This window comes from Felis catus, chromosome C1, assembly GCF_018350175.1.
Source record: "Felis catus isolate Fca126 chromosome C1, F.catus_Fca126_mat1.0, whole genome shotgun sequence".
NCBI lineage: Eukaryota > Metazoa > Chordata > Mammalia > Carnivora > Felidae > Felis > Felis catus.
In genome coordinates, this window is record NC_058375.1 from 8,761,385 (window position 1) to 8,789,383 (window position 27,999).

At 54.7% G+C, this 27,999-nt stretch overlaps 1 protein-coding gene across 6 annotated transcripts; it reads left to right on the top strand.

The window, feature by feature from the left end:
* Positions 1 to 155: 155 nt before the first annotated feature.
* MFN2 (mitofusin 2) lies at positions 156 to 27,989 on the top strand. 6 transcript variants are annotated; one of them, XM_019836178.3, is made up of 20 exons: positions 156 to 393; positions 1,634 to 1,773; positions 2,168 to 2,252; positions 6,161 to 6,339; positions 9,545 to 9,680; positions 13,122 to 13,284; positions 13,979 to 14,103; positions 15,251 to 15,359; positions 15,479 to 15,586; positions 16,631 to 16,784; positions 16,995 to 17,062; positions 17,209 to 17,330; positions 19,305 to 19,431; positions 19,819 to 19,923; positions 20,194 to 20,296; positions 20,748 to 21,004; positions 21,818 to 21,973; positions 23,404 to 23,600; positions 24,396 to 24,530; positions 25,960 to 27,989. In XM_019836178.3, exons 4-20 carry the CDS (start codon positions 6,165 to 6,167, stop codon positions 26,027 to 26,029), a joined length of 2,310 nt encoding a protein of 769 aa, XP_019691737.2. In that variant the 5' UTR covers positions 156 to 393; positions 1,634 to 1,773; positions 2,168 to 2,252; positions 6,161 to 6,164; the 3' UTR covers positions 26,030 to 27,989. The 6 variants fall into 6 exon arrangements, with proteins under 6 accessions (XP_019691737.2, XP_019691738.2, XP_044891044.1 ...); XM_019836179.3 differs by having other exon boundaries at positions 2,185 to 2,252; XM_019836176.3 differs by lacking the exon at positions 2,168 to 2,252 and having other exon boundaries at positions 157 to 393.
* The last annotated feature ends 10 nt before the right edge of the window (positions 27,990 to 27,999 follow it).

Below are 27,999 nucleotides of genomic sequence, written 5' to 3' on the forward strand. Positions count from 1 at the left end.
AGCGGGAACCTCTAACCCACGCCCTTGTTTTCTTGGCCTTTGGACAGCTCGAGGCCCCGCCCACCCCGCCCTGACGGGCGCCCGGAAGAACTACAGCCCCCACGATGCAGCTGGAGTCCTTCTGCTGACGTCATTGGCTTGGGACGCCCCGGCGGTAAGCGAGCCCGCTGAGCCGCCTCTCGGGGCTCTCAGCCGGCAGACCCCCTGACCCGTAAGGAGTGATAGGGTCTAACCGCCTGAGCTCGGAGTCCACCGATTGATCAGGGCCAGGGCGGCAAACGTGCGGCGGCTAGTGACGTGAGCGACCTCCCTCCTCCTCCCGCCTCTCTCCGGGGTGGCGCCGTCTGGTGACGTTAGGGGCATGATGGCCGCCGCGAGGCCGGGAAGGTGAAGGTGAGAGGGCGAGCGCGCCGGAGGGGTGGGGACCCGCCCAGCCCAGCCCGGCGAGTCCTGAGCAGCCCGGCGGGGACCGGTGGGACGCTGGAACCCCGGGAACTCGGGATCCGGGCAGGCGGGCGTCTCCACGCCCCGGCCTCGCTGCGGGGCCCTCCGCGGCCCTGAGAGGAGGGGGCGGGACGTGGGTGTCTGGACTGGGGGTGGGGGTCCTTGAGGTTCCTCGTCTCCCCCAGCCTTCCCACCTTCGCGGCCCCATTCCATCCCAGCCCTTTCTTCCTTTCGTATCCAGTCTTCTATATTTGCCAGCATTTACTCAGCACAAGATAAGTGCCCACGTTGACCACTGTGGCGCCCTGCCCTCTCCCACTTTGGGCACTTTCTGCGCTCAGGTGCAGTCACCTATTTTCTTGTTTGACTTCTCACCTGAAGGTAAGCCCCTTGAGGGCAGGTACTGATTTACCCATCCCTAACTTCAGCGCCTAGCAGGCACACAGGCACACAGACGATGCGGAATAATTTACTGTTTGGATGCGTGAAGCCTAAACTGCCCATCCTCTATTGTAATCTTTCGTTGCCCTGTTTCTTCAATTTCTCCATCGTCTCTCTTTTCTTCCTCCCAGAAAGGCCTCTGATTATCACCCTTCCCACCCGGAAGGGTGGAGTGAGGCAGATCCACGAAGTTAAAAACAAGTATGGTTTGGAGTTAAAGGGAGATGGTATCTCAGTTCCTAGCTTGGCCACTTATTAGCAGTCTATAAATCTTTTAAGTATCCCAAGCCTCTGTTTGCCCCATAGAATTAAAAATTAAGTAAGATACATTTTACAGCATGTAGCACACACAGTCTTTCAATAAGTTCCACTTCTACTTCTCTTCCACACCCCCACCCACTCATCTCTAGTCCTCAGTTCCACAGTCCTCAAGACCAGTCCTTGTCCTGGTCTGCTACCTCCTCTCCTCTCACCTCTCTGGACATGGACCTGTCTTTACCAGGGCTCCTGCTCCTCACCAGCACATGTTTGTGTGTCCCCGCGATTGTCCCCACACCTGTGTGTTGTGTTTTCCCCCAGGGCACTTCCTCACATACCGTCGTACAGAGTACGGGACAATGACTAAGCTTCCCCCAGGGATGAGTTTGTTTGGCTTTAAACCTGGTTAAACGTGTTTTGCGCCCCCCCCCCCCCTTTTTTTTTTTTTTTTTGCTGCTTGTTGACATGTCCTTTTTTTTTCCCCAATAAGTTGGAATTGGTGGAGTCAACACAATCAGTAGCCAACCTCAACCTGAGACAGGACAGAGGAGAATTCAGATTCTTTTCGTCTTTTTGACTCCAGCCATGCCCATGATGCCCAGCCTGTGAAGGTCTCTTACCATCCAAAAAGTAAGTGGTAGCTGGGACGTCTGGCACCCTGGATCTGGGTTGAGTGGAAAGGGGTATGTTCTGCTGGCTGTCCAGTGGCAAGTGTCATGGATGGGGTCATCTTTGCTCAGAGCTGGAGTTTTCCGGTCTGTGCTGAAAAAAACTGTATGTGTGTCCTTTCTGCTTCCATGGTTTTCACTGTTGGCGGAGAGAGCCTATTTAAAGGTTGACAGTTCGGAAGGTGGCTGGAATCTTTGGGCTCCCCGAAGAATTAGTCTCTGTCTCCCTTGTTCTCTGCTCTGCTGGCTCCTCCCTCCCTGTGTCTGCCCAGCAGAGACTGGCTCCTTATCACAGCTCTTCTGAGAGTCTACTCTGCCCCTTTTACCCTGGATACTCTTTTGTTTCAATTTCTCAGCTTCTCCTCTGTTCCAGTTGTGCCAGCAGACGACCCGTGGACCTATTTTATTTTCCCTGCTAGGAGTTGCTGTGCATAAAACTGGGTAAGGAGGTGGTGTGGATTTAGGGACTGTGCTTGGGATCCAAACACACCATGCGGTGAATTCTCTACTGCTGTTTTCACGTGCGAGGCATCTAATACTCCTCAACTAATAAATAGCCTGGGTTGAGGCAAAGCTTTTTTTTCAGTTTGGAATTGGGTTTGGTTCTGGTCTTAGGTTACTATCTGTTAATACTGTGCCCCTAGCACTTTTTTGGGGTGGGAGAGGGAGACGACCAGGATGAATGAGGCTTTCCCTGAAGGATGTTCCTCAGGATTTTAAAAACCGTTATGTAGCAGAACATCTTGTTTAGATACGTTTGTGACATGCTGCGTTAAATACAATTCAGCTAGTGTTTTTAGAACAGGCCTTTTTCCAGAGTCTTTGCTTTGGTCATGTGCTCTGATGGAGGATGACCGTGGCATATAGTGTTTTAGAAATTTTTTCTACTGTGGATCCCTTTTTACATGGAGCATTGGGTGCACTACATTTCTGTGGCCCGCACTTTGGGAAATGCTGTCCTGAACTATCTGAAACCCTGACTTGAAGAGCACTTTGCGCCTGTCACCCCAGCTTGAAGCATGCCACTTAATGTGTAGCTGGTATCAGAGCCACTCTAACCTAGCTGTGCCCAGGGGACTGGACCTGCATGCCTGCAGTGAGCTCTGTGGTGAAGTAGGGACTATCAGGGCTTTCCAGAGGAGGAACAGGATCCCAGCTGCTTCCTACCACTCTGTAAGGGTAGGCAGCCAGCAGGCGAAGCCCTGAGATAGTGGGCCTTCCCCTCCCCCCCCCCCCATCTTGGCTTGTTTGTGTGTGTTCCGTAACTTGGGTCCATTTGTGCACATATGTATGTCCAGCTTGCTCTTTGAAGGATCAGATCCTGGGATCTGAAAGGTTTGATCAACTCTCTTGATTCCGTGAGCTCCAAACACCAAGAAACAGATGCTTAGCCCGAAGCTGCTTTTTAAGAAAAAAAAGTAGATGTGTGTATTCTAGGGATGGAAGGGGAAGAAGGCACTCTCGTGAAGGGGCATTCACTAACTCATCCGTGTCTCTCACAGTTGTGGAGGAGCAAAGTAGACCTGGAAACAGGTCACGACTCTGTGTCTGGCGATCTTTCTGGAAGGTCACAGACTAGACGAGGAGACGGGGATTTAAAAACCATAAGGTTGCGTGTCCTCCTTGGAGATGTCAGGGAAGGCTTCACGGAGAGGTGACGCTACAGTTGGGTCTAGAAGGACAGTAGGAGTGTGCCAAATGGGTGAAAAAGAAAAGACGATCCCAGGCCGGAAGCAGCACGTACAACACAAACAGGGAACCTCAGCTTGGGGGTTAACTGAGCCAGAGAAATCAGGCAGTTTGGATGGGTTGGAGGGAGGATCCCTGAGAGGGCTGGGGCATGCAGCTGCAGGCTGGGGGGTGGTGAGAGCAGGTCAGGTCCTGGCCTGGCAACTCCGAGCACGTCTCGTAACCTTGAACCGCTAAGCTTTTCCTAGCATGCGCGCCTTTGAATCTTGCACTTACCGAACGCTAGCACTTTTGGTTTCGGATCCTTTGGGCTGGCAAACAATGACCAGAACTTGAAAGCACATGCTTCTAAGAGCCCCACTGATCTCAGGGAGCTTTCTGCCTGCAAGCAAGTCACTTCTGGGGGTGGGCCCTGCTGTTCCTCAGCCCTGAGCAGACCTGTTCCCTGGGTTCCCCGTGACGGTGGGGGAGCCGAGGATGTGTTGGTGGAGTCGTCTCTGCCCTTCCCTGAAGGCTGGGTGTCGGAGGGGAGAGTTGCCGGATCTTGCTGGTGGAGTTTATCATTGTTGTTACTTCATAACACATAAAATCACCTTTTTTTTTTTATTTTTTTTTTTATTTTTAACATTTATTTATTTTTGAGACAGAGAGAGACAGAGCATGAATGGGGGAGGGGCAGAGAGAGAGGAAGACACAGAATCTGAAACAGGCTCCAGGCTCTGAGCTCTCAGCCCAGAGCCCGATGCGGCGCTTGAACTCACAGACCGCGAGATCATGACCTGAGCCGAAGTCAGACGCCCAACCAACTGAGCCACCCAGGCACTCCCATAAAATCACCTTTAAGTTTGTCCTGTGTCAGCCTGAGCCTTCTCCATCTGTGTGGCATCACGCTTGTCCTGCACATGAAGGATTCAAGGCTCTGAGGTTAAATAACTTGCTCAAGTTTACGTGGCCCAGAAAGAGTACGGTTTGAACCCAGCTCTGGTTCCAGAATCTGTCCCCTCCAGCCGTGTCATGCTCCATCCAGATCCCTTTCCGTTTCCTTTTGATGCTTTTCTCTTTTTGCACTCATCCCCCGTTCTCCTAGAGTCTTAACCTGCTGGGCCACGCGAAGCCTGATTCCAGTGCCTCTTCTGCTCTGGAGGAGGCGGAGGTGCTTTCTTTCCGATTCCCCTTCTCAGAGTTCTGTTGCCTCAGAATTCCTTGACGCCTTGACCCCCAGGCTAAGAAAAGCGCACAGTTGTAGCGATTTAAGGAGGAGGAAAGTAGAAATGGACAGTTACTTGTCTTTCTTATCTCCCTAGAAATCATTAACAAAGTAATTTGTAAGTTATGCAAAACATGTGGGTTGATATTTCCCTGTAAGTCTGTCTGTCTGCCCACTCTTTGGGATGATTAGATCCTAAGAACCAGTTTTTAGTCACTGTGCGCTTTCTCTGGATGTTCTTTCTGCTTCTCAGTAACTTGTTCAGTACCTTTTGGCACGCTTGGGAAGTTTCTGGTGTATGTTCCCTCATGAGCTTTCTCATTTCCCAGATGCAGCGAGTACTGAGTGCTGGCTCCCGTGGAGAGCCCATGTTGCTATGATTAGGGTGGCCTGGGAGGGAGAATTTGCTGGGTGTTGGAGACGCAGAACCAGGCACATGCAGCTGTGTGGGGTTGGAGGGGCCTTTGTCCTTTGACATCCAGGATCTGAGGGCCGTGCTGGGGAAATAGCTCTGTGCATGGTGGGAACTCAGGGGCAGTGCACTTATGGGACCAGAGATCTCCAGCCACATCTGGATGCCACCTTCTCTGCTCTATCTGCCGCTTTTGACTTTGAGCAAAAATTTCTAAGGCTTTGGAGCTCAGCTTCACGGCCCCTAGTATGTTACTGCTATTTGGAAAATATAGGCTGTAACGATTGAGGGCAAGAGAGCTATCTACCCCAAAACAGACTGCTGATAGACAGGTATTAATAGTGTTATCACAGGAGGGGGGTTATGGATTTTCCCTTCAGTTCCCACATTTTCTACAGTGCACACACTTGCAGTGAAAGAGACCAATAAGTGTTTTTAAGTAAACAGTAGATGCAGACCTCTCTCGCTTGAGTACCACCCTTCCTTGTCCACCCCCGACCACCACCAGTACAGACAAAAAACCCGTTCAGAATTAGGGCCGTCGTGACCTGGACAGCAGAGTGGCCAGGGGAGGGTGGCGGGGGTCACTGACTTTGAGCATCACTTTGTTTTCACTGCTTTCAGTCATCCGTGCTTTTTCTTAGGTGGGTGATGTGTAGGAAAGAAGTGAGGTTTCTGTCACACTTTTCTGCCTGAGACCGAGAGGAGGGCTTCTCACGTGTCCCCTCGTGATCCCAGCCTGACTCCCTGGGGTGGGGAAGGCTGGGTCTGCTGCTCTTCCACAGGCGGGGATCAGCCAGCGCAAGGCCTAAACCCAGAGCCCTGGCTCCAGCTGTCTGGGTGCCCACACGTCCTCGGCGGTCCCTTCCTACTCTTGAGGACGCCAGTCTTACCTTACCATCCTGGATCTGGTCCTGGAGGGCCCGTGTTCTTGATGGCCCCCAGGGCTAGCCCCAGGCCCCCCACGGCACCCCGCCACAGCCCTAGCAGAACGTCTAAACTGGGCATTCCTGGGTTCACTCATGTTGTCTCTTCTTGCAGCGCGATGTCCCTGCTTTTCTCTCGGTGCAACTCCATTGTTACAGTCAAGAAGGACAAGAGACACATGGCTGAGGTGAATGCTTCCCCACTCAAGCACTTTGTCACTGCCAAGAAGAAGATCAATGGCATTTTTGAGCAACTGGGGGCCTACATCCAAGAGAGCGCCACCTTCCTTGAAGGTGAGACAGGCGGCCTGCTCAGCTGGGCCCACACCTGTCAGTTTCCATATGTAGGTGGGAGGATAGAGGGGAGGGGAGGTAGAGCCTTGCTCCTGGGGAGCTCATCCCCAGGTAGGTTGTCACCTTCAGCAGTGTTGTGCTTTGGGAATCATGTGGAATTGGGCTCCAGGGAGATCGGACCAGGAAAACCAGAGACCTGTCACGTAAGAATTCTGTGTATTCTGTATCATTTAGTCGTGAGGGGTAGGTGAGTCTCAGTCCCATGTAGAAGACAAGCAGATGGAGGTTTTGAGATTTGCTCCATATCTTGTAAGTGACACAGCAGGGCTCTACCAGGTGTCTCTGACTCCTAAGCCCAGGTGTTTTCCTCAGCCTGACTGTGCGGGTATTGGTTGTCCCTGCCCAGGGTGTTCTTTCTCTGATATTTTTAGTCAGCGGGGCTGTGGAAAGGAAACTTGCGTCACTGGCACCTTTTCCACTGGTTACTAATTTGAGCCCAGCCCCTGGTGCCTGCTCTATCAGCAGAGGAGGACAGGTTCCCAGGGCCCCGCTCAGTCGATTGCCAACCCCAGCCTCTGGTTTTCTGAGGCTCCCTCCCTAGAAGGTATACGTTAGCTCCTGTGTCTGGGATTGTCCGTCCAGACCCAGTAGCTGAGTCTCATCTGCCCTTGGTTTCCTTGTTTGTGAAAGAGGCGCTCAAGCGAGACCAGGGCTTTTTAAATTCTAGTCCGCAGAGCTCTCCATGTTCAGTGGAAACGCCCCAGGGACACGCTTCACCGTCTGCTTTCCACTAGCGTGGCTTGGCTTCGGGTTGGTTTATGTGACAGGCTCCTTCTTAAGGCTCCCTTTAGAGAGAGGGAATGTTTCCAGTACTGTGGTCTGAATGTTTGCATTCCCCCACATTCTCATGTTGGAACCCTAAGACCCAATGTGTTGGGGTTCACAGGTGGGACCTTTGGGAGGTGATTAGGTCACGATGGGGGAGCATTCATGAAGGAGATTAGTGCCCTTATGAGAGACCCCACAAAGCTCCCTGGCCCCCCTTCTGCCACGTGAGGATACAGTGAGAAACCTGTGACCTGGGAGAGGGCCCTCCCCTAACCGGGCCAGCGTCCTGATCTGAGCCTTCCAGTTCAGAACTGGGAACAGTACGTGTCTGTTGTGTATGACCCGCCTAGTCTGTGCGGTTTCATTGGAACAGCCTGAGCAAACCAAGACTGAGAACGGACTCTCTGCCCCGCCCCTGGCGTGGTGCTTGATGCAAGAGAAGGTGGTCCCCACATACTTGTTAACGTGAAAATCCGAGTTTTACAGTTAGAAGACTGGTAGCTGAAGTTATTCCAGTTCATGACCCGTTTGTTTGGCAGTAACTCGGGTGCACCTGGCTCTGTGCACGCAGAGATGGGGCAGACCAGGTCACTCCTTCCAGAGCTCCGGCTGACCGTCTGTGATGCTCTGACTCACTCACTTTGTTGGTGCCGTGGACGAACACGTGCTTAATGAAGGGGTCTGTGCGCTGGCGTTAGGAATGGCTGTTTTGGTTCTTGTTCTTGGGAGACTAGGAGACCTGTCCCGTTGGTGGGCTGCAGGGGAAAGAGCTGGAGTGCTCTGGGTATGTGTTTGGGCCTGCCCTGGCTAGGGGCGGGGATGGTGGCCGCCTGGTCAGTCTTCTGGCTGTTTCTTTTAAATGTGGCCACTCGCTTGAGAGCCCAGCTCCTTTCAGGAGCGTTGCAGAAGCCACGCCCATGTGCCCCTATGAAGGAGGAGGGGTGACGGGTCTGAGACTGCGGTGACCAGGGGACCTGGGAGGCCGTGGCGGTTTGGTCACTTCCCCTCGTGGCATCATGCAGGGGAGACTCACCCGGTGGTCTCTGAGTGCCGCCTGTGGTCACCAGTACCCTCGTCGTCTTGGGTTGCCGTAGCAGAAATATCACACGCTGGGTAGCTTATAAACAACGGGAGCTCACTTGTCACGGCTCTGGAGGCTGGCAAGTTCAGAGTCCGGACTCTAGCAGGTTGGGTGTCTAGTGAGGACCAGCTTCCTGGATTGCTGTCGTTTCCTGTGTAACATCCCAGGTAAGCACACGGCGGGAGTTAGCTAGCTCTCCGGGTCTCTGATAACGGCACTAATCTTAGTCATGAGGGCTGCACCCTCATGACCCATCACGTGGTGGGGGCATAAACATTTAGTCCATTGCCGCGAGCGTGTGCCGAGGGACCAGGCGCCCGTGTACTCCGCCAGCTGACACGCCTTCCTGGTACAAGACTAGATGGGGTGGGGCCGGACCTTGCTCATTTGCTTCTGTCATCCGTTGCCTATCTGCCTGTCAGAGCCACTGGGAAAAAGCAGTGCAGTGATCCCAGTACCCACTGGCTTAGCAGTTGTGGTGCACCTGCTGAGTGCGGGGACCGCACAGTTTGGCTTTCATGTGGGAGATGATGCACTTGAACTAGACGGTCACACCATGGTGAGGTGAGCGCTGAAGTACAGGGTGCTTTGGGAGCACAAACAAGGGGCTCTCACTCAGGTTGGGGGAGTCAGGGAAGGCTTCCGGGGGCTGTGCAGTCCATGCTAGACGAGGCTAAGTGGGAGTGAGCCAGAGCCCCCCAAGGCAGCGCCTCTGTGCCTAGGCGGGGGGAGGGGGAGGGGTGCACTGAGCAAAGCCCAGAGTAACCGGAGGCAGCATGGCGAGGGTGCCGTGCAGGATGGGGCTGGCAGGAGGCCCTACTGGAGCAGTAGGCAAGGCCGGTCAGGAAGGGCCTCATGAAGGTGCACAGGGTCCCGTCCTGGCTCCGAGCGTGGGGCAGGTAAATGACGAGGATGGGGTGAGACAGTGTTTGAAAGGTGATCAGAGCAGTGCCTGGTGTGTAAGGAACAGTTTGGTAAGTAAAACGCCTGGAAGTGACGGCAGGGAACATTCTAGTGCTCAAATGGACATCGTTCATTCATCCTTGCGGCAGTCGCAAGAGGTGGGCACTGCTCTTTGTTGTGAGAGTTGGGAGTCTAAGACTGGGCTCCGTCGCCTGAGGTCGCACAGCTGGGAAGAGGTGGCAAAGCAGTACTTCCTTGCTCTGGAGCCCGGGTGTCTGCGCTGCGGCCCCCAGCAGGGAGGTTGCCCTTCAGCGGGCAGTGGCGGGGAGCTGCGGCCGGGACCTCTGTCCCCCGCGGACAGAGTGGTGACCCATGTTCCGTCTCCACCTCCAGACACCTACAGGAATGCGGAACTGGACCCCGTTACGACAGAAGAACAGGTCGTGGACGTCAAAGGCTACCTGTCCAAAGTGAGGGGCATCAGTGAGGTGTTGGCCCGGCGGCACATGAAAGTGGCTTTTTTCGGCCGGTGAGTCTGTGAAGCTGTCACACCTTCTTCCTGCCTGGGTGGGGGGAGGGGGGCGCTTGTGCAGCCTCGCAGTCTGAGTACCTCTTCCTCCTGTTTAAGTTTTTAATGGTGGCAAAATACACATGACGTAAAACCCATTGTCACGATTGCTCTTAAGTCCACAGTCTGGTAGTATTTACTGTGCTCACGCTCTTGTGCGGTCATCACCACCGTCCATCTCGAGAACTTCTTCATCTTGAGAAACTGAAACTCTGTCCCCATGAAACACTCGCTTTTGTCCTCCCGGAACCCCCACCCCTGCCCCAACCTCTGGCAGCCACTGCTTTGCTTTCTGTCTCTATGGATTTGACTCTTCGAGGAACCGCCAATAAGTGGAATCGTACAGTGTTTGTCCCTTTGTGACTGACCTCTTCCACTTAGCATAATGTCCCCAGGTCCCCTCTGTTGTGCGCTCCGGGATGGCCTTCCTTTTTCTGGCTGAATAACATGCCACCATGCGTATAGACCGTATCTTGTTTATCCGTTCATCCAGGACGAACACTTAGGTTGTTTTTACTTCTTGGCTGTTGTGAATGATGCTGTATGAACGTGGGTGTACAGATATCTGTTCGAGACCTTCCAGTGCTCTGGGTACATGCCCAGAAATAGAATTCCTAGATCGTATGGTAGTTTCATTTTTAATTTTTTGAGGAACCACCATGTTGTTGTCCTTAGCAACCGCACCGGTTTCCAACCCCCCCGGGAGTGCACGGGGCTCCAGTTTCTCCAACTCCCTCCAACACGTGCCTTCTGTTTCTTCTCTAATATGACATCCTCATGGGTGTGAGGTGGAATCTCATCGTGGTTTTGATTTGCATTTCTCTATTAATTAGTGATGTCTAGCATTTTTTAATGTGCTTCTCGGCCATTTGTGTATCTTCTTTGGAGAAATGTCTGTGCCGGTCCACTGTCCATTTTTAGATGGGGTTGTTTTTGTGGGGTTTTTGTGAGGTGTGAGAGTTCTGTATATAGCCTGCATATTAACCCCTTACTGGATACATGATTGTAGATGTGTCCTCCCATTCTGTGCGTTGCCTTTTCACTCGGTTGGCTGTGTGCTTTGATGCCCAGAAGTGTTTTCATTTGGATATAGCCCAGTTAAGTTTATTCCTACTTCTGTTGTCTAGACTTTTGGTGTCCTGTCCAAGGAATTGCTAAATCCAATGTCGTGAGGCTTTTCTTCTGTTTTCTTCCAAGAGTTTTATAGTTTTAGCCATCAGATTTCCTTGTTACACTTTGAGGTCTAGTGGACACTAGAGGTTCTCCAGTTCTTGGCACACCCTGCACGTCCTGCAAATTGAACCCAGCTCTGACACTGTCTACCCGGAGGGAGCATTAGATCCTGCAGGTTAAGGCCCAGTCCCCCAAGACGGGCCTCGTTTCAGATGCCATTTGGAAATCTGTGTTTTGGGGTGACTGGCAGTCACTGGCAGTGACATGGAGGTTCCCATGACTCCTCCTCAAGTTTGGCTAATTTGCTGGAGCTGCTTACAGAGCTGAGGAAACAGTGACTCACACTTACTGGTTTGGTGTAAAGGATACAGAAGAACCAGCAGGTGAAGAGGGTCACAGGGTGAGGGCCAGAAGCACTACCCTCCAGGCTTATGGATGTCTTCGTCAACCCGAAAGCTCATCAGACCTCGTTGCTCAAGATGTTTATGGAGTTTAATCCACAGGCCCTTCCTCTTTCCTGAAGTAGGTGGGTGGGGCTGAAAGTCCTAACCCTCTAATCGCTTGGTCTTTCTGGTGACCAGTCCATTTTGAGAATAGGGGCCCCAAGCTCCGTCCCCTCATTAGCATAGACAGGTGTGCTCAAAAGGGGCTCCTGTGAATGACAAAAGACACTTCCCTTGCTAAAATTCCAAGGATTTTATTTTATTTTTTTATTTTTAAAAAAAAAATTTTTTTTTCAACGTTTATTTATTTTTGGGACAGAGAGAGACAGAGCATGACGGGGGAGGGGCAGAGAGAGAGGGAGACACAGAATCAGAAACAGGCTCCAGGCTCTGAGCCATCAGCCCAGAGCCTGACGCGGGGCTCGAACTCACGGACCGCGAGATCGTGACCTGGCTGAAGTCGGATGCTTAACCGACTGCGCCACCCAGGCGCCCCAAAATTCCAAGGATTTTAGAAGCACTGTGCCAGTAAAGGGACAAAAACCAAATGTATTTCTTATGTCTAATCTTTAAAAAGATTAGAATCTAATAAAGGGAACAAAGACACCTGGACAGGTTGGATGCTATACACACAGCAGTGGCCTGAGGAGTAGGCACTCTGCCTTGAGTCTTGCCCCTAATGACCTGTGACTTTGTTACCGAATCCCAAGTTCGGCTCCCCATCCCTCGAATGACCAGTACTCGAGAGATGAGTATTGAGGGGTACCTGGGTGACTCAGTTGGTGAAGCGTCTGACTCTTGATTCGGCTTAGGTCGTGATCTTGCTGTTCAGGGGTTTGAGCCCCGCGTTGGACTCTGCGCTGTCAGAGTGGAGCCTGCTTGGGATTCTCTCCCTTTCTTTCTGCCTCTCTCTCTCTCTCTCTCAAAATATATAAGTAAGCTTAGAAAAGATGAGTATTGATAGGAAAGGAATATGTGCTTGATTTAGGAGGCTGGCCATGTGGGAGGAAGGTGGACTGTTACCCAATAGCCAACTCCTCAGTTTCTGTGTCGCCATGAGGGTTTAAAATTTTTTTTTTTAATGTTTTTATTTATTGTGACAGAGCATGAGCAAGGGAGAGGCAGAGAGAGGGGGAGACACAGAGTCCGAAGCAGGCTCCGGGCTCCGAGCTGTCAGCAAATTGAACCCAGCTCTGACACTGGGTTCAAGCCCCGATGCGGGGCTTGAACTCACGGACTGTGAGATACCTGAGCCAAAGTCAGACGCTCAACTGACTGAGCCACCCAGGCGCCCCAGTGAGGGTTTTAAAGGGACGAGGGTCGTTCATCAGTGAGGGGGTGCAGGGGCCTTTAACGTTTCGATTCTGTACAGATTTAGTGGCTCCTGTTTGCAGCTTTCAGTGCTCAAGGGTTGTGCAAGAGATCTGACTCCTGTGACACGTGAGGAGTCTCTCTTCTTCTAGAGAGGAATGTGGGATTAATAGGTAACAGAGGGAGGGTTAGTAAATCAATCGCATGCACTTAGCACCCCTGTTAAAGATTACCACGCTAGTTACCAAGATTAGGGTGGCCCCCGCGGGTAGGTTTGCAGTGATGACCTGGGAGCACATCATGGGCACAGGCCAGAGGTGTTTGTCCATCCGTTTGCATAAACACAGAGTGCTCGCTCCCCCTGTCTGGGTACTGGTGCCACTGCAGAGACTCGGGCTCCCAGGCCGGCAGCTTCCGTGTGGAAGCCTGCAAGGCAGGTGCGGGTGGCCTCCCTGACGGCCGGTTGTCCTTGCAGGACGAGCAACGGGAAGAGCACCGTGATCAATGCCATGCTCTGGGACAAAGTTCTGCCCTCAGGGATCGGCCACACCACCAACTGCTTCCTGCGGGTAGAGGGCACAGACGGTCACGAGGCCTTCCTCCTCACAGAGGGCTCGGAGGAGAAGAGGAGCGTCAAGGTGAGGGTGCCATGGCGGGGACCGTGCCAGGGGGGGTGTGCTGGCGGGTCGAGTCTGGGCGTAGACCAACCGGGACGTCCACTGTGACCGGGCAGTCAGCACCTCTAAGGAGAGGGTGGTGCCCGTGCGGTGGGAAATGGGAAGGCCTGTCAGAGCTGAGCTTGGGCAGGTTTGAGAGCTTCCGGACGGGTCTGAAGAGCGCCAAGAGTCAGGAGGCTCCAGTTCCTGTGTTGCCAAGCAGGCCGGTGGCTCTTCTCCTTGCTCAGAAGAGTGCGTGTGCCTCGTTTGCTGGGCTGTGGCTACAGGGCGACTCCTGCACTTGTCCCGTGGTTGTGAGTCAATAGCCCGTGGCTGGTCCGTTTTTATTTTTCTGAGAGCCGCTGGCATTCTTGTTTGGGGCCAGAAGCTCCTTTCGGTGCGTGGAGAACTCATCAGTGCAAAATAACTGCAGCTTTAGGACAACAGCCAAGAAAGCAGCCTTTGAAAGGAGTGGAGAGTAGTTGTTTCTTATTGGCTCGGCCCGGCCCTTGGCTTTTCTGTGTGAAATGAAAGGAGTAGGGGAAGCAGACCAGGCCGCAGCACTGGGCCACTGAGCCCCGCGTGCCAGGCGGCACGGGCAGGCTGGCGGCCAGCGAGTCTTCCTCAGCTCCGGTCTTTCTTTCTTTCTTTCATTCTTTGCCTCCTCCCCCGTCAGACTGTGAACCAGCTGGCCCATGCCCTTCACCAGGACGAGCAGCTCCATGCTGGCAGCCTAGTGAGTGTGATGTGGCCCAACTCCAAGTGCCCACTTCTGAAGGATGACCTCGTGCTGATGGACAGGTAAGAGGGAAGGTGCCTCCGTAGGAGGTCCACACTGGGCCCTCTCCGGGTTTCTTTTTCTGCATCCTCCAGCCAGGGTCCCCTGGGGCCTGTTTGGTGCTCTGCTTCTCGTGCTGCCTTTCCTACTGGCTCAGCCAGATCCTCCCGCCTCCTGGATTTCCCGGGTCTGGCTGCTGTAGCCGTTGGCATCAGTGCCCTGGAAATGTCCCAGTGACGATCCATAAAGACAGATGGGAGGGAGGCCCAAAAGTTGAGGAGGTTCTCAGCTGTAACCCGAGGTTGGTGCGTGTATTAGGGTTGGGAGCTTGTGGTGTTGGGGTCCGTGTGGTATTTTATTTCTCTCGAAGGAACACTTTGGGGCAGGTCATAACTGTCTTGAGAAGTACGGTACCGTAGTGCTTATTGGACTCACAGAAATATAAAATTTCACCTTAATTGTGTATCTGCAAAGCAAAATTACAAGCCATTATTAAAAAAAATTTTTTTTAATGTTTATTTTTGAGAGGGAGAGACAGAGTACAAGCGGGGGAGGGGCAGAGAGAGAGGGAGACACCGAATCCAAAGCAGGCTCCAGGCTCTGAGCTGGCAGCACAGAGCCCAATGTGGGGCTCAAACTCACGAGCTGTGAGATCATGACTTGAGCCAAAGTCGGACGCTTAACAGACTGAGCCACCCAGTTGCCCCACAAGTTATTATTTTTAATGTTTTAATTTTATTTTCTTTCAATGTTTATTTTGAGGGGGAGAGAGAAGGAGAGAGAGCAGGGGAGGGAGAGAGAGAGGGGGAGAGAGAGAATCCCAAGCAAGCTCCATGCTGCCAGCGAGGGGCTCAAACTCCTGAACCATGAGATCATGACCTGAGCCGAGATCAAGAGTCAGATGCCTAACCGACTGAGCCACCCAGGCGCCCCAAACCCTTGTTTTAATAAAAGTGATACACGGGTGGAACAAAACACAAAACGTATTTTCAGACTATCAGGAAGGATATGAAATGAAAAGTAATTATCCCTCCAGTAAAGGCCAGGCCCGATTTCTCTCACACCTGTAACTTTCTCCTCCTTTGCCTGGCTGCTTCGAGTCTGTGCAGAGCAGGAAGACTAGGGCCCAAGGTCTGTGTGCCTGATGATGCTTTACCCCGTCACCTCTAGCCCTGGCATCGACGTCACCACAGAGCTGGACAGCTGGATTGACAAGTTTTGCTTGGACGCCGACGTGTTTGTGTTGGTGGCCAACTCAGAGTCCACCCTGATGCAGACGGTAACCCCTCCACCTTTTCCCACACCCCTGGACCCCAGCTGAGCGGGCAGGGGGTGCGTGTGGCTGACGACCTTGGCCAGCACAGCCCCTCCTGTACTGAGGTCTTTGTTCCCCATCAGGAGAAGCAGTTCTTCCACAAGGTGAGTGAGCGCCTGTCCCGCCCGAACATCTTCATCCTGAACAACCGCTGGGACGCGTCCGCCTCGGAGCCTGAGTATATGGAAGAGGTGAGTAGCTCTTTAGTCGTCACTTTGGGACTGTGTCCCCCCAGAGCCTCTCCGTGGGCTCTCCGGCCACATTGGGCCTGTGACTGACTTCTTCACTAGAGATTTCCCAGGTGTTCCCTGGGGTCACTGTGGTGTCTTCTGAGGGCTTTAGGAACACTCCCTTCACTTCTGCTCACTTCCCCTGCTCCCTCTACTCTTCCAAAGGCTGTCATCCAGGCCTGAAAAGCGTCCCCACCGCATCAACCACACCCTTGTTTGAGGCCAGTGCTCACTTCAGTTCATGAAGAGTCACTCGTTATAGAACAGGCTCAGCTTTCAGAAGACGTCCAGGAAAGAAGCTTAAAGGAGGAGCAAAGAATAATTGATTCTTACTGGCAAATCCTCTAGTTCTTTACCTTTTTGCATGAGACGAAAGGAAAAGGAGTAATAGACTGGTAACGTGGGACGATGAGGCGCGCGGCCCGCAGGCTGGCGCTGGACAGTGATGGGGAAGCTCCTTGTCTATGAGATGCGTGTGACAGAGTTCTTGGAAGGAGGAAATCTGCTGACTTGAGGAAAGCACCTGCCAGTAGAACCTGAGGATTTCAGAGCTAGAAGGGATTTCCCGGTGGCGTCCACTGATCTTATAAACGAGGCCCTGGGAGGACTCGGCTTGGCAGGGTGAAGCCCAAGTTTAGGTTTCTTGGCTCCGGGTTCCTTTCCTTCTGGGCACCAAAGTGAGACGCCGTGTGGGTTCTAACAAGAGGTAGTCTGGGGCAGGTTTAGGCAGTTCTGCTTGTAAGTGCATAAAATATTTGTGGCAGCCTGTGCCCCAAGAAACCCCCATGACGTGGGTTCTGGGGAACTTGGTGGCTACAGAACAGCGATAGTGGGAGATGATTCCTCATGTGTGTGGGAGGTGTGTGTTTGTACCTGTGGAATACTGAACCATGTGACTACCTTACCTCTTCTTTAGAAGAGTGGCAGTTCGGGGCTGTGGGCTCCATTGGGAGGGGGCCACTGGCACCCCACCTGGTCACACCCACCCATCTGCTTGGGCTTCAGGTGCGGCGGCAGCACATGGAACGTTGTACCAGCTTCCTGGTGGATGAGCTGGGCGTGGTGGACCGAGGCCAGGCTGGAGACCGCATCTTCTTTGTATCTGCCAAGGAGGTGCTCAACGCCAGGATCCAGAAGGCCCAGGGCATGCCTGAAGGAGGTACGATGGAACAGACTTCCTTTTCCCTGATGGTTGAGACATCTGGCTTGTGCTCAGCCCGTAAAGATGGTTCTGATGAAGAGCCTTGAGGGAGAAGCTCTTTGCTTCTCGGCCAGTGTTTAAGCCAAGTGCCCCGTCGGCTTGGCTTTGGACGATGTTACCATTTCCTTCTGCTGTTGTTTCCGGACTAATATGGTGTAATTCTCCTAGGGGGTGCTCTTGCAGAAGGCTTTCAAGTGAGGATGTTTGAGTTTCAGAACTTTGAAAGGAGATTTGAGGTGAGCCCTTTGCTTCCAGCGTTTGATTATTCTGTGCCTCCCCGGCACCCGCCAGCCGTGACCCTGGCAGTGAACGCCAGAGCCTCGCCTGGGGCTGGTGGACCCCAGTGGCCCCCGCCTTCCTCAGCACCTCTTGTCTGTTCCAGGAGTGCATCTCCCAGTCTGCGGTGAAGACCAAGTTCGAGCAGCACACGGTCCGGGCCAAGCAGATTGCGGAAGCGGTGCGTCTCATCATGGACTCCCTGCACGTTGCGGCACAGGAGCAGCGGTAAGAACCCGACACCGCGTGCCCGCAGAGGGCAGAGCTGGGAAGGGATCGCTCACCCCAGCCTGGGGACTTGCCGGCAGAGCTGAGTCTCTGGGGTGCCACCGGGACTAGTGAGATCCCCCGGGAGCAGCCTGGCGAGGATGGCCATTGGGTGGGTATCTGGTCATCCCACGTGGTCTGTGTAGTGGTTCTTAGAAGTGTTGCCCCACAAGCCCGATGGAGGCCTCAGCTGACACCACACTGAGCATGGCAGCGTTTCTCAGAGCTAGAGGCAGGAGACGTGGATTTGGTTTTTTTAAAGATTTTATTTTATTGTAAGTAATCTCTACACCCATCGTGGAGCTTGAGCTCAATCCCCAGGAACAAGGGTGCATGCTCCACTGCACTAAGCCAGCCAGGTGCTCCCAGGGCACAGTTTTTTAAAAATAACCTTTTTTTTTTTTTTTTTAACGTTTGTTTATTTTTGAGAGGGAGAGAGAGCGTGCGCTCGAGCAGGGAAGGGACAGAGAGAGAGGGAGACACAGATCCAAAGCAGGATCCAGGCTCTGAGTTGTCAGCACAGAGCCCGATGCAGGGCTCGAACTCACGAACCATGAGATCATGACCTGAGCTGAAGTCAGATGCTTAACCGACTGAGCCACCCAGGTGCCCCGTTTTTTGTTGTTGTTTTGTTTTGTTCTTAATAGAAATTAAAATATGGGAAAATACAGAGAATAACGTAAAAACATCTTGCTTTCTTTAGTGTTTGCTTTATATTATCCTAAAGTTGAAATAAAACAAAAAACATCAAACACCCTTTGAGTCTTCAGCCCCTCCCCCGCTGTCACCCTGCCCACTCCTCAGAGGCAATGACAGCCATGAATTTGGTGTGTAGCCCCATCATCCATTTAGAAAGTACTTTTGCATAAATCCTGAAGAATACATAATACTGCTGTGGATGTGCCTCAGGCATGTGGACAGGGTGTCGTACTGAACGTGTCAGGGCACCTTGTGTTTCTTTCCACTTGGCTTTGGTTTTGTTCCCTATCCCTTTCAGGTAACACAGAGCTGGTAACACAGAGTTGGTGTTTCTATTAACTGAGATAGAGCATCCCGTTGGCAATATACCTCATTTTCCTATGGGTTGATTTTTATTTTTGTTTATTTTTTGATATTTGAGAGAGAGAGAGCATATGCACGCACACCTGTGCAAGCAGGGGAGGGGCAGAGAGAGGGAGAGAGAATCCCAAGCAGGCTCTGCGCTGTCAGCACAGAGCCGGACACGGGGCTCGATCTCACGACTCTGGGAACGTGACCTGAGCTGAAACCAAGAGTCCAACGCTTAACTGATCGAGCTACCCAGGTGCCCCAGCCAATGGATTAATTTTTAGATTTAATTCTTTTCTGTTGCAAACCCTGTTGCAGAGGACACCGGTTCAAGTGGCCCCTTGTGCACATTTGTTAAGAGTATGTCTAGGAGCTTAACTCCCGGAGGCAGAACTGTTTCGTCCTAGGGTGTGTGCATTTTCAGTTTTAGCGTTTTCCTCTGATGCCCTCTGAAACGTCTGAACGCGTCCCCAGTTCCCCCACGGTGCGTGCTGGGACTGTGCATTCCCCGAGCCTTACCGGCACTTCAGACTTGGTGATTTTTGCCAGGTTCCTGCCTGCATAGAGTAGTACCTCTTTTTAATTTCATTTCCCCGATGACTAGTGAGGCTGAGCTTTTTTTTTTTCCCAGATTAATGAGCAGAATCTGTTCTAAACGCCCCCCTCCCCATCCCCCCAAGCATCCTCCTTGGTCCCCCACCACCTCTTCCCAGCCGGCAGACCTAAGGGCACAGGGCTGGTGCTCAGGAACGGGGAGAGCATGCTTCTGGGCACCGTCTGACACTGCTGGGGCCCCAGCTGGGGCATGTGCAGCCTTCCTGGCGTCCCCTCGCTCCTCCGCTTGGTTGGGTGGGGACCCGCTCCTGAGCCCAGCGTGCTTTCTCTCAGGGTCTACTGCCTGGAGATGCGGGAAGAACGGCAAGAGCGGCTGAGGTTTATTGACAAGCAGCTGGAGCTCCTGGCGCAGGACTATAAGCTGCGGATTAAACAGATCACGGAGGAGGTGGAGAGGCAGGTGCGGATCGTGGAGGAAGCACTCCGGGCGATCTGGACTGCCTAGGAGTGTCCAGGGTGCTGGCGGTTTCTCAGCCTTCCAGAAGGAAGTTGTGGCCCTGACTGGAGCGGGCGCATAGCCTCCCCTGGGCTCCCTGGTCCCTCGTGTGACTCTGGGCAAGTCCCTGTGCTCTGGGCCTCCCCTCCACATCTCTGAGGAGCATTTGCCTGCCATTCGGACATCCCTTCTCCCTCAAAAGCTTTCCTGCCGTAGGGGAGCTGAGAAGACCGCTGGCTTGTGGGGAAGCTCATGCGGTCTGCGAGGACTCGTTAGGCTCTCCTGGTGCTGCAGGAGGGAACCAGGCTCACCTGCCCTCCGTGCTTCACGGTACGCGTCCCTCTCCCGCAGGTGTCCACTGCGATGGCGGAGGAGATCAGGCGCCTCTCCGTGCTGGTGGACGAATACCAGATGGATTTCCACCCTTCCCCAGTGGTCCTCAAGGTCTACAAGAATGTGAGTCGTTAAGCAGCAGGTGTTCTGCACGGGGACTCGCTTTAATCCCTTGGGCCGCTGGGTGGAATTGCCACGTGACAGTGATTCGGCCCCTGCTGGTCTGCGTCAGGGTCCCTCAGCCAGGGAGATAGGACCCAGGCTCCACTCCGCGTTCCGCGGTCACCTGCTGGGTGCGGGCTGACCAGCCTCGGGCTTCCTTGTCCCCTGGCTCCCCAGAACGAACTCCTGATGGGGGCGTTGCCTCTCTGAACCTCTGCCTCCCTGTTGCAGGAATTGCACCGCCATATAGAGGAAGGACTGGGCCGGAATATGTCCGACCGCTGCTCCACAGCCATCACCAGCTCTCTGCAAACCATGCAGCAGGACATGATAGGTCAGTGGGGGCTTGAGACTGGGGCTTTGGGTTCCCAGCGGTCAGCTTTGGAGGCCAGTCCACAGAAATAATGGCCTCTCCTTGTCTGTCACTCTTGACGATGAGTCTGTCCGGTACCCTCAGGTTCTTGGGGTGTGCAGAGCCTGTGTTCCACACACAGACTCGGGGAGCCGGCTTGAGTTACCACACGGGACTGTCACAGGCTGAGAGTTTGGCCTGTCCTTAAAATCACCCGAAGCATAAACGTCAGCAGGTGTTGGAGCCTCGGTCCACACACCCCTGGGGCCAGCTGGCCTGCCTCTCTGGGAGGGGCCCTTGTGGCGCCACAGGCCATTCCTGCAGAGCAGTCGCGTCCTCGGTGGAGGCTGGCACGGCCTCCATTTGGAGGCTGGACCCCGCTGTGGCACAGGGCCGAGCCGATGCTCTTTCCCCTCGTTTGTGTTCCCGACAGATGGTTTGAAACCCCTCCTTCCTGCGTCTGTGCGGAGTCAGATAGACATGCTGGTCCCTCGGCAGTGCTTCTCCCTCAGCTACGACCTGAACTGTGACAAGCTGTGTGCTGACTTCCAGGAGGACATCGAGTTCCATTTTTCACTCGGGTGGACCATGCTGGTGAATAGGTTCCTGGGCCCCAAGAACAGCCGCCGGGCCTTGATGGGCTACAGTGACCAGGCAAGCAGTGTCCCGCACCCTTGGGTGTCACCAGAGGTCAGTCTGCACCTGTCTCCAGACCTAGGAGCCATTCTCAGGGGGTTCCCTGCGGTTTCAGCCGCGGCACGTGTGCTACCACACCACGGTCCGGGTTTTTGCCACAAATCCACGTAGCCTTGACTTAAGCACCGATATCTGCGGAATTAAAAACGTTAGCCGAGTGTTTTTTCTAACGTATATCAAATGAAGCATGTGACTTGTGAATATAGATTATTTAAGTCTATCCACATACCACCGTTTTAGAATTTAGATTTTTAAAAAATTTTTTATTTTTGAGAGAGAGAGCACGCATGCGCAGAAGCAGGGGAGGGGGCAGAGAGAGAGGGAGACACAGGATCCGAAGCAGGCTCCAGGCTCCGAGCTGTCCGCACAGGGCCCGACGTGGGGCTTGAACCCATGTACTGTGAGATCATGACCTGAGCCGAAGTCGGACGCTTAACTGACTGAGCCACCCAGGCGCCCTTAAAATTTAGATTTTTAAAACCACTCGTGTCTCTACATGTCGAGCTCGTGTGTACTGCGCCTGGTGCACACCCCCACTTCGGGGGAATTGTACCGAGGCATTTGGGGCTGCCACTGCTCGCATTTTGTGGGGTCCCCACAGTGCTCACCTTGGGGCTGGCAGGTCTGTTACAAAGCTTCGGTCCTTCCTTGCTGCACGCAAAGCTTAATTTTCTTTTTGCCTTTTTGGAAACCGAAGAGCCGCTCTGTGTCCCTGTCCCAGGACCCCTGGTCCTGAGGGTCACTGAGGGTTCTGTTGAACCAGAGACCTGCCACATTCTTCTTACCCCTCCTGTCGTGTCTTTTCAGGTGCAGCGCCCCATCCCCCTGACGCCAGCCAACCCCAGCATGCCCCCGCTGCCGCAGGGCTCCCTCACCCAGGAAGAGCTCATGGTTTCCATGGTCACCGGCCTGGCCTCCCTGACGTCCAGGACCTCCATGGGCATTCTCGTTGTTGGAGGCGTGGTCAGTGAGCAGCCCTGCCCGGCAAGGGTGGGGGCTGGAGGACAGGCGGGTGGGGCCCGAGGGGCACGGTGCTGGTCAGGGTCCCTGCGTCCATACAGCGGCGTTTTCATGCCCACCGGCGGCTTCTCACGGTGGTCTCTGGTCTCGGGAGCTGTGCGGCCTCAGCCTGAGCTTCAGCGTGTTAGTCATTGACTTCTTGAAGTCTCAGCCGACGCGACGTTCAGACGGCACCGCTCCCATGTGACAGAGGAGGAAAGTCTGGGTGGCTCGCCAAAGACAGTTAGGATTGGAACTCTGACCTGAAGGCCTCTACTACGTGACGGGCTTCGGGGAAGGGACCCGAGAAGGTGACAAAGCTGGAGTCCAGACAGGTGGGCGTGGCCAGGAGGTGAGGAAGCCCAGAGCGAAACTGGCAAGGGTTTAAGACAGACCAGGCTGGGCCTTGAACCCTTGTGTGTCTGTCTCCTGGTTTTCTTGCCCTTTCTTTTCCACTCCAAAGCCTGAGATCGCAGGCTGCCTTCTTGGTGGCTGGGGTACTCCCCACGTCCTGACGCACGACACACTGCGGCCAGGACGCTTTCACCCTGAGTTTGCTGGGGATGTGGGCTTGCTCTCTCTGCTGTGGTCGTTCGAGCCGTAGAGTGGTGGCAGATGTGACAGGGACAAAACTGCTGGGGATTGTGCTCTCAGGTCGGAAGACTGGGGTGGACACAGCTGAGGCCCCTTGCTCTCCGTCTCCACAGACGTGGCGTGCCGTGTGGCTTGTTTCAGACGTGACCTGGCAGAGGGTCGTTAGCTGAGGCGCCGGTACTCCGTGGTCACGGGACCCTGTCAAATAGCCCATTTTACCCAAACCACCCTGAGACCTGGAGAGACCATCAGGCCTCTTTTGGGAGGAACGTGTGTAAAGAAACTTGGCGTGGGTTTCAACCAGGACGGCAGGTGGCACTGATGCCTTGATTTCTGGCTCCGTGTCCAGTGTTTTTTGTGACCGCGCTGCCTCGAACTAAAGTGTCACGGACCAGAGCGACAGAAGCCACCCTCTGAGGAAAGACGTGAGGGATTCTACTTGTCAGTGTCCTCAGGATGGAATGTCACTTTAGAGCACCTGCTTTTGTCTTTAGGGACTCTGCGTGTCTGGTTCCATGCTTCTGGTGCCAGTGCCTCCTCTCCTACTCCCAACCCTCCCCTACCCCCACACTCCCCTAACCGCCCCTCCCCTACCCCCACCTCCTAGCACAAGTCTCCTCGTGTGACCAACGCTAAGTTACCCTGTTTCTGAATTAGGTTCCTGCCCTTCTGGCCTCCGTGGGATCAAAGAGGTGTGGAAGGAGGCGTTCTGAGGAGAGACACAAAGGCTCTTTGGGGCCCTTGGGAGAGGCAGGGGGGCGGCAGAGGGTCCACATCGGCTGATCGCTGTGCCTCTGCAGGTGTGGAAGGCGGTGGGCTGGCGGCTCATTGCCCTGTCCTTTGGGCTCTATGGCCTCCTGTATGTCTACGAGCGTCTGACCTGGACCACCAGGGCCAAGGAGAGGGCCTTCAAGCGTCAGTTCGTGGAGTATGCCAGCGAGAAGTTGCAACTCATCATCAGCTACACCGGCTCCAACTGCAGCCACCAAGTCCAGCAGTGAGTCCCCCGCGGGGCCGGGGCCGGCTCCTTTGGTTCAGAACTTCCCGCTAGCTTCCCTCGGACCTGCCCTGGGAACCGCTGGATCCCCAGCATCATCTGACGCTGGCCTTCAGCCGTGCAGTGTCGGCTTTGAGACCAGGGATGGGGAGAAAGCTGTTTCCGGGGACACCCTATGCCCGGGGCCGGGACCAGTTAGGCCTCTGTTCCCCCAAGGAAGGGAGATGCGGGCGGACGAGGGACGTTACTTGTCGTGTTTTTTCAAGGTCTGTAGGCAGAGCTTTGAAATTCTAAGACCCGGCCCTGTCTTCCTGGCACAGCTTTGGGCAGGAGGGGGCCAGGCTGCCTGCCTGGCTAATCGGGGCGGGAGGAGTGGCGGCCTGCCTTCCTCACACTGCTGCGTGGTGGGCCCCTTGCCCGCACCTAATTTTTCATTTTCTCTGTGAACCCTTTGAAGTAGACATTGTGCGGGCATCTCCTTTTTCCAGATGGGGAAACCGAGGCTCCAGGGGCTGCCCCTTTTCCCCTGCCACTTGGTGATTAGCGGCAGAGCTGGGATCTGAATCCCCGCCTGCTGTGCCCCAGGCAGTGTGCTCCTGGGTCTCTCACTGTGGTGACGCTGAGCGTGTGTGGCTCCTTGGTCTGGGCAGCGGGCGGAGAAGATTCTGCCACACCGGCGTGGTGCAGGGCAGAGCTGCCAGCGGCTGACCGATGGGCACCAGGTGGATCTAGCCAGTGCCCGTGTTCTGCAAACCAGCCACGTGGCCCCGTTGATCCCGACTCTCTCCCACTCAGGGAACTGTCTGGGACCTTTGCCCACCTGTGCCAGCAAGTTGACGTCACCCGGGAGAACCTGGAGCAGGACATCGCCGCCATGAACAAGAAAATCGAGGTTCTCGATTCACTTCAGAGCAAAGCAAAGCTGCTCAGGTGAGGTCGCCCTGGGAGGCCGGAGGCGGTGGGCTCCGGTGTGCGGCCCGGGCGCAGCGGTGTTTTGGCTGCTTGTCTGTGTCTTGCGTGGACGTGAACTTCACTCCGCGTGAGCTGTTTGCTAGCATCTGCTGGGTGCCAGGTACGGTGCCAGCGCTGGACGTTCGACAGGATGTAGAGTTACTGCCCTGCGGACGCTCTCCGTCGGGGCCTTGGCGGAGGAGGAGCCAGGCGGAAGGGAGCCGTGAAGGGACCGCTCACGGGCACCTTCTCCTTCAGCAGCATCTCAGGCACTTGACGGGCGCCGTGCCGCTCACCCGTCCGTGTCCCTGCAGGGTCGTGTCACCTATCTCCGTTTTCTAAAAGGGGAAATTGCAACCTCCAGGAGTTAAGTAACTTGTCTGGGGTCCCACAGGCAGTGGCGAGGCCAGGAGGAGAGGATCCAGGTGTGCGTGGCTCCAGCGCCCGGGGACACTCCGCACGTTCATGGTCTTTCTCTGTCTACTGTGCACCGGGGTCTCTGGGCTGGACCCGCCACATGCTTTACTCCATTTCTCTGGGTGCAGGGAAGGGGCCATGTCGGCATTTTTACCTGTCGGAAAGGTGGTCAGGCAGCTGGTGACGGGCAGAGCCCCCACTGGCCCCCAGGTCCGTGCGGGGTCCCTGTGGAAAGTCGGAGCTTCTGTCCAAGCTTTGCTGGGGGGGGGGGGTCAATCTAAGGAGCCAGAGGCCTGGGTTCTGGCCCAGGCACTCGTGTTTGGGCGGATCACTGAGCTTTCTTAAGTGTCATTGTTTTCGTCTGTAAAATGGAGCGAGATCTCATGACAGAGCCACAGAGCTGAACCAGAAAGCGCTCCGCAAAGGTCCTCAGCCCGCTCAGCCTGAGATAACATCAGCACCCGGGGACCCTGCGCTTCCTGCTCCCGCCCCTGACGTCAGTGCCAACCCCTGGGCAAACGGTGGACTTTCCCGGGCTGATGTGCCCTCCCCGCCCACTGCCCTGGGCGAGTCAGTTTCAAGGACACCTTGGCGGTGGGGGCGGGGGGGGTGGTGGTCGCCGATGCCTCTGCTGCTCATAGCCAACAAGGACGGGGTGAGCCCGTATGGGCCGCATATCCAGCAACCCGACCCCCCACAGACAGGCAGGAAAACTGACTTCCGGACAGTTCAGGGGCCTGCCTGTGGTCAGGTGAAGCAGACATAGGGCTTGAATGTCAGACAGGCCTTACTTTTGGCTCCACGGCTGATGAATCGTGATTGTGGGAAGTTATGTCATAAGTTCTCTGGGTCTCTTTCTCTCATCTGCAAAGTGGGGGTTATCAGAGGAGTAAATGAGGCTATGAGTCCAGTGTCCTTGGAACCGCTCTCGGTGTGTCATGCTGTCACCTGTCGGCAGCTGGAGCACTACAAATTAACCCTTTCTCCGCAGGAACAAAGCCGGCTGGTTGGACAGCGAGCTCAACATGTTCACGCACCAGTACCTGCAGCCCAGCAGATAGTGGGCAGCCTGGCGCCGCAGCCCGCGTGGGGAGGGGCCGTGCTGTGTGGCCCCCACCGGGGCCCCGGGCAGCTCCCGTCCGGTGCTGCCACCCTGAGAACGAAAGCACCCCCGTCTCATACCATTTTGAGCCCCTGAAACGCTAGTCCCCCCCCCCTTTGCCTGCCGTTGCAGGAAGATCTTCAGGCTCGTACCCCTAAAGGAGCCTTTTTTTTTGATGATGACCGTGGACCGCGTGGTACCAAGGAGTCGAGGCTTTGCTTTGTCGGGTGCACTTGACTGAGATTCTTCTGAGTGCTTGACAAGGTCTCTGGGTCCACCGGCCCCGCGGGACGCCCGGTCGGCGCCTTCGAGGGTGTCAGGCAGACCCCGTCCTCCAGTGACACTAACCCCCGACCACACGTCCGCTCCGCTCCGCTCCACGCTCACAAAGAAGGGCCGCCCGAGGGAGGGTGGGATTTCTTCCCCGATCGCACTGGAACGCATTTCCAGAAGGGCTGCTGCCTGAGCGTCAGTTTGGTTTTTCAGCTTCTGAGCTTCGCTGCATCGGCAGAGCGGTTCCCACACATCTTGGAGGCAGAGATTGGGTTGGAGGCTGGGGGGGGGGCCCTTGTGCCATGAGGGGGCGGGAAAGATGTTGCAGAAGCCGGGGCGGGGTCGGTGGCCGAGGGGAGGGGCGTGTGGAGAGAGCAGGTAGCTGGTACCGCGTTGAGGAGGGGCTTGGCCTCCCTTCTCTTCACTGTGTCCCTTGTTCTGTTTTCAGTCTTTAGCCTGTGTAGCCTGGTTTTATTATTGGTCATAGATGGGTTGGTCCAGAGCGTTAGAGGATGTAGCAGAAGGCAAGATGGCGGAGGGAGGGGGGCGCCCCGTCCGGGATGGTTGGAGAATGTGGAGTCCACGGAGAACAGGGCTGTTTGACCTTGCCCTGTGAGGGGCTCACAGGCTCCGAGAGCTCGCACGGTTAGCTTGATCGCATCCCCGTTATGCCCCTTAAGAGGTGTTCCCACCCCGCCTTGGCCCAGGCTGCCCTTGGCCACCAGTCAGTCCTCCTGACTAAGTCTCCCGCGCCGCTGAGGCTGCAGTTGGCCGAGAGACAGCGTGGGAAACCCAGCAGCCACCCTCCCTGACCCCCAGAGCCTCTTCCCCTCATCAACCTCGTGTGGACTTTGAGAAATGTTTCCTGTTGAGTTTGGGATCGTTACTGGTTGAAGAGGGGGCAGGTTCCTGTCCCCAGGGTGTTAACTGGGGCAAGCAGCCTCTGCAGCTCAGGTCGGAGAACTTCCTAGAAACCAGAAAGCTCTCTCTCCCAGAAAGAGGTGGGGCTCTGGCAGAAAGGTGGGGCCTGTCCTCCTGAATCCCCCCCGCCCCCCGCCCTCCAGCTTCCGGGAAATGAGTTGGTGGCCTCTGCTCACTGGTGGGTGGCCACGCAGGTGGCCTCTTCTCCAGGTGCCTGCTTGTCTTTCAGACCTTCAGCGGACGGCGTGTGGGGCAAAGTGGTGGGTGTTGCCTCGACGGTCACATGGCAGGAGGATGTTCTGAGCTTTTTGCCAGGCCTAGATGGTGGTCACTTCACGGCGTGTCAGGAGAAATCAGTGTCACACGATTCCAGTGAACTTTGTGCTTTTTGGGGGGAATCATTTTTTTTATTTCAAATAACTAAACATGAATTTTTTTGAATGTAGCCCCTGGGCGGTGAATGGGATTTTGAATTTCTTATACAATGAGTAAAATTAAATTTATCCCACTGAGGGAAAGACTCTGACCGAAGTGTGGCAAAAAGCACTTTAATTTCATGCTGCTAACTTTGTTCCCTGTCTTTACGTTCATTTGCTGGAGTGTGAGACGTGCTTGACACAGTGAGTTTTTCCTCCGATGTATTTAAGGTGGTATATTTGCCTGAACTGCTCCTGTATCGTTGCCGATAACATTGGAACTAAAATAAAACCTAGTTGGAAACCCTCTGTGGCATCT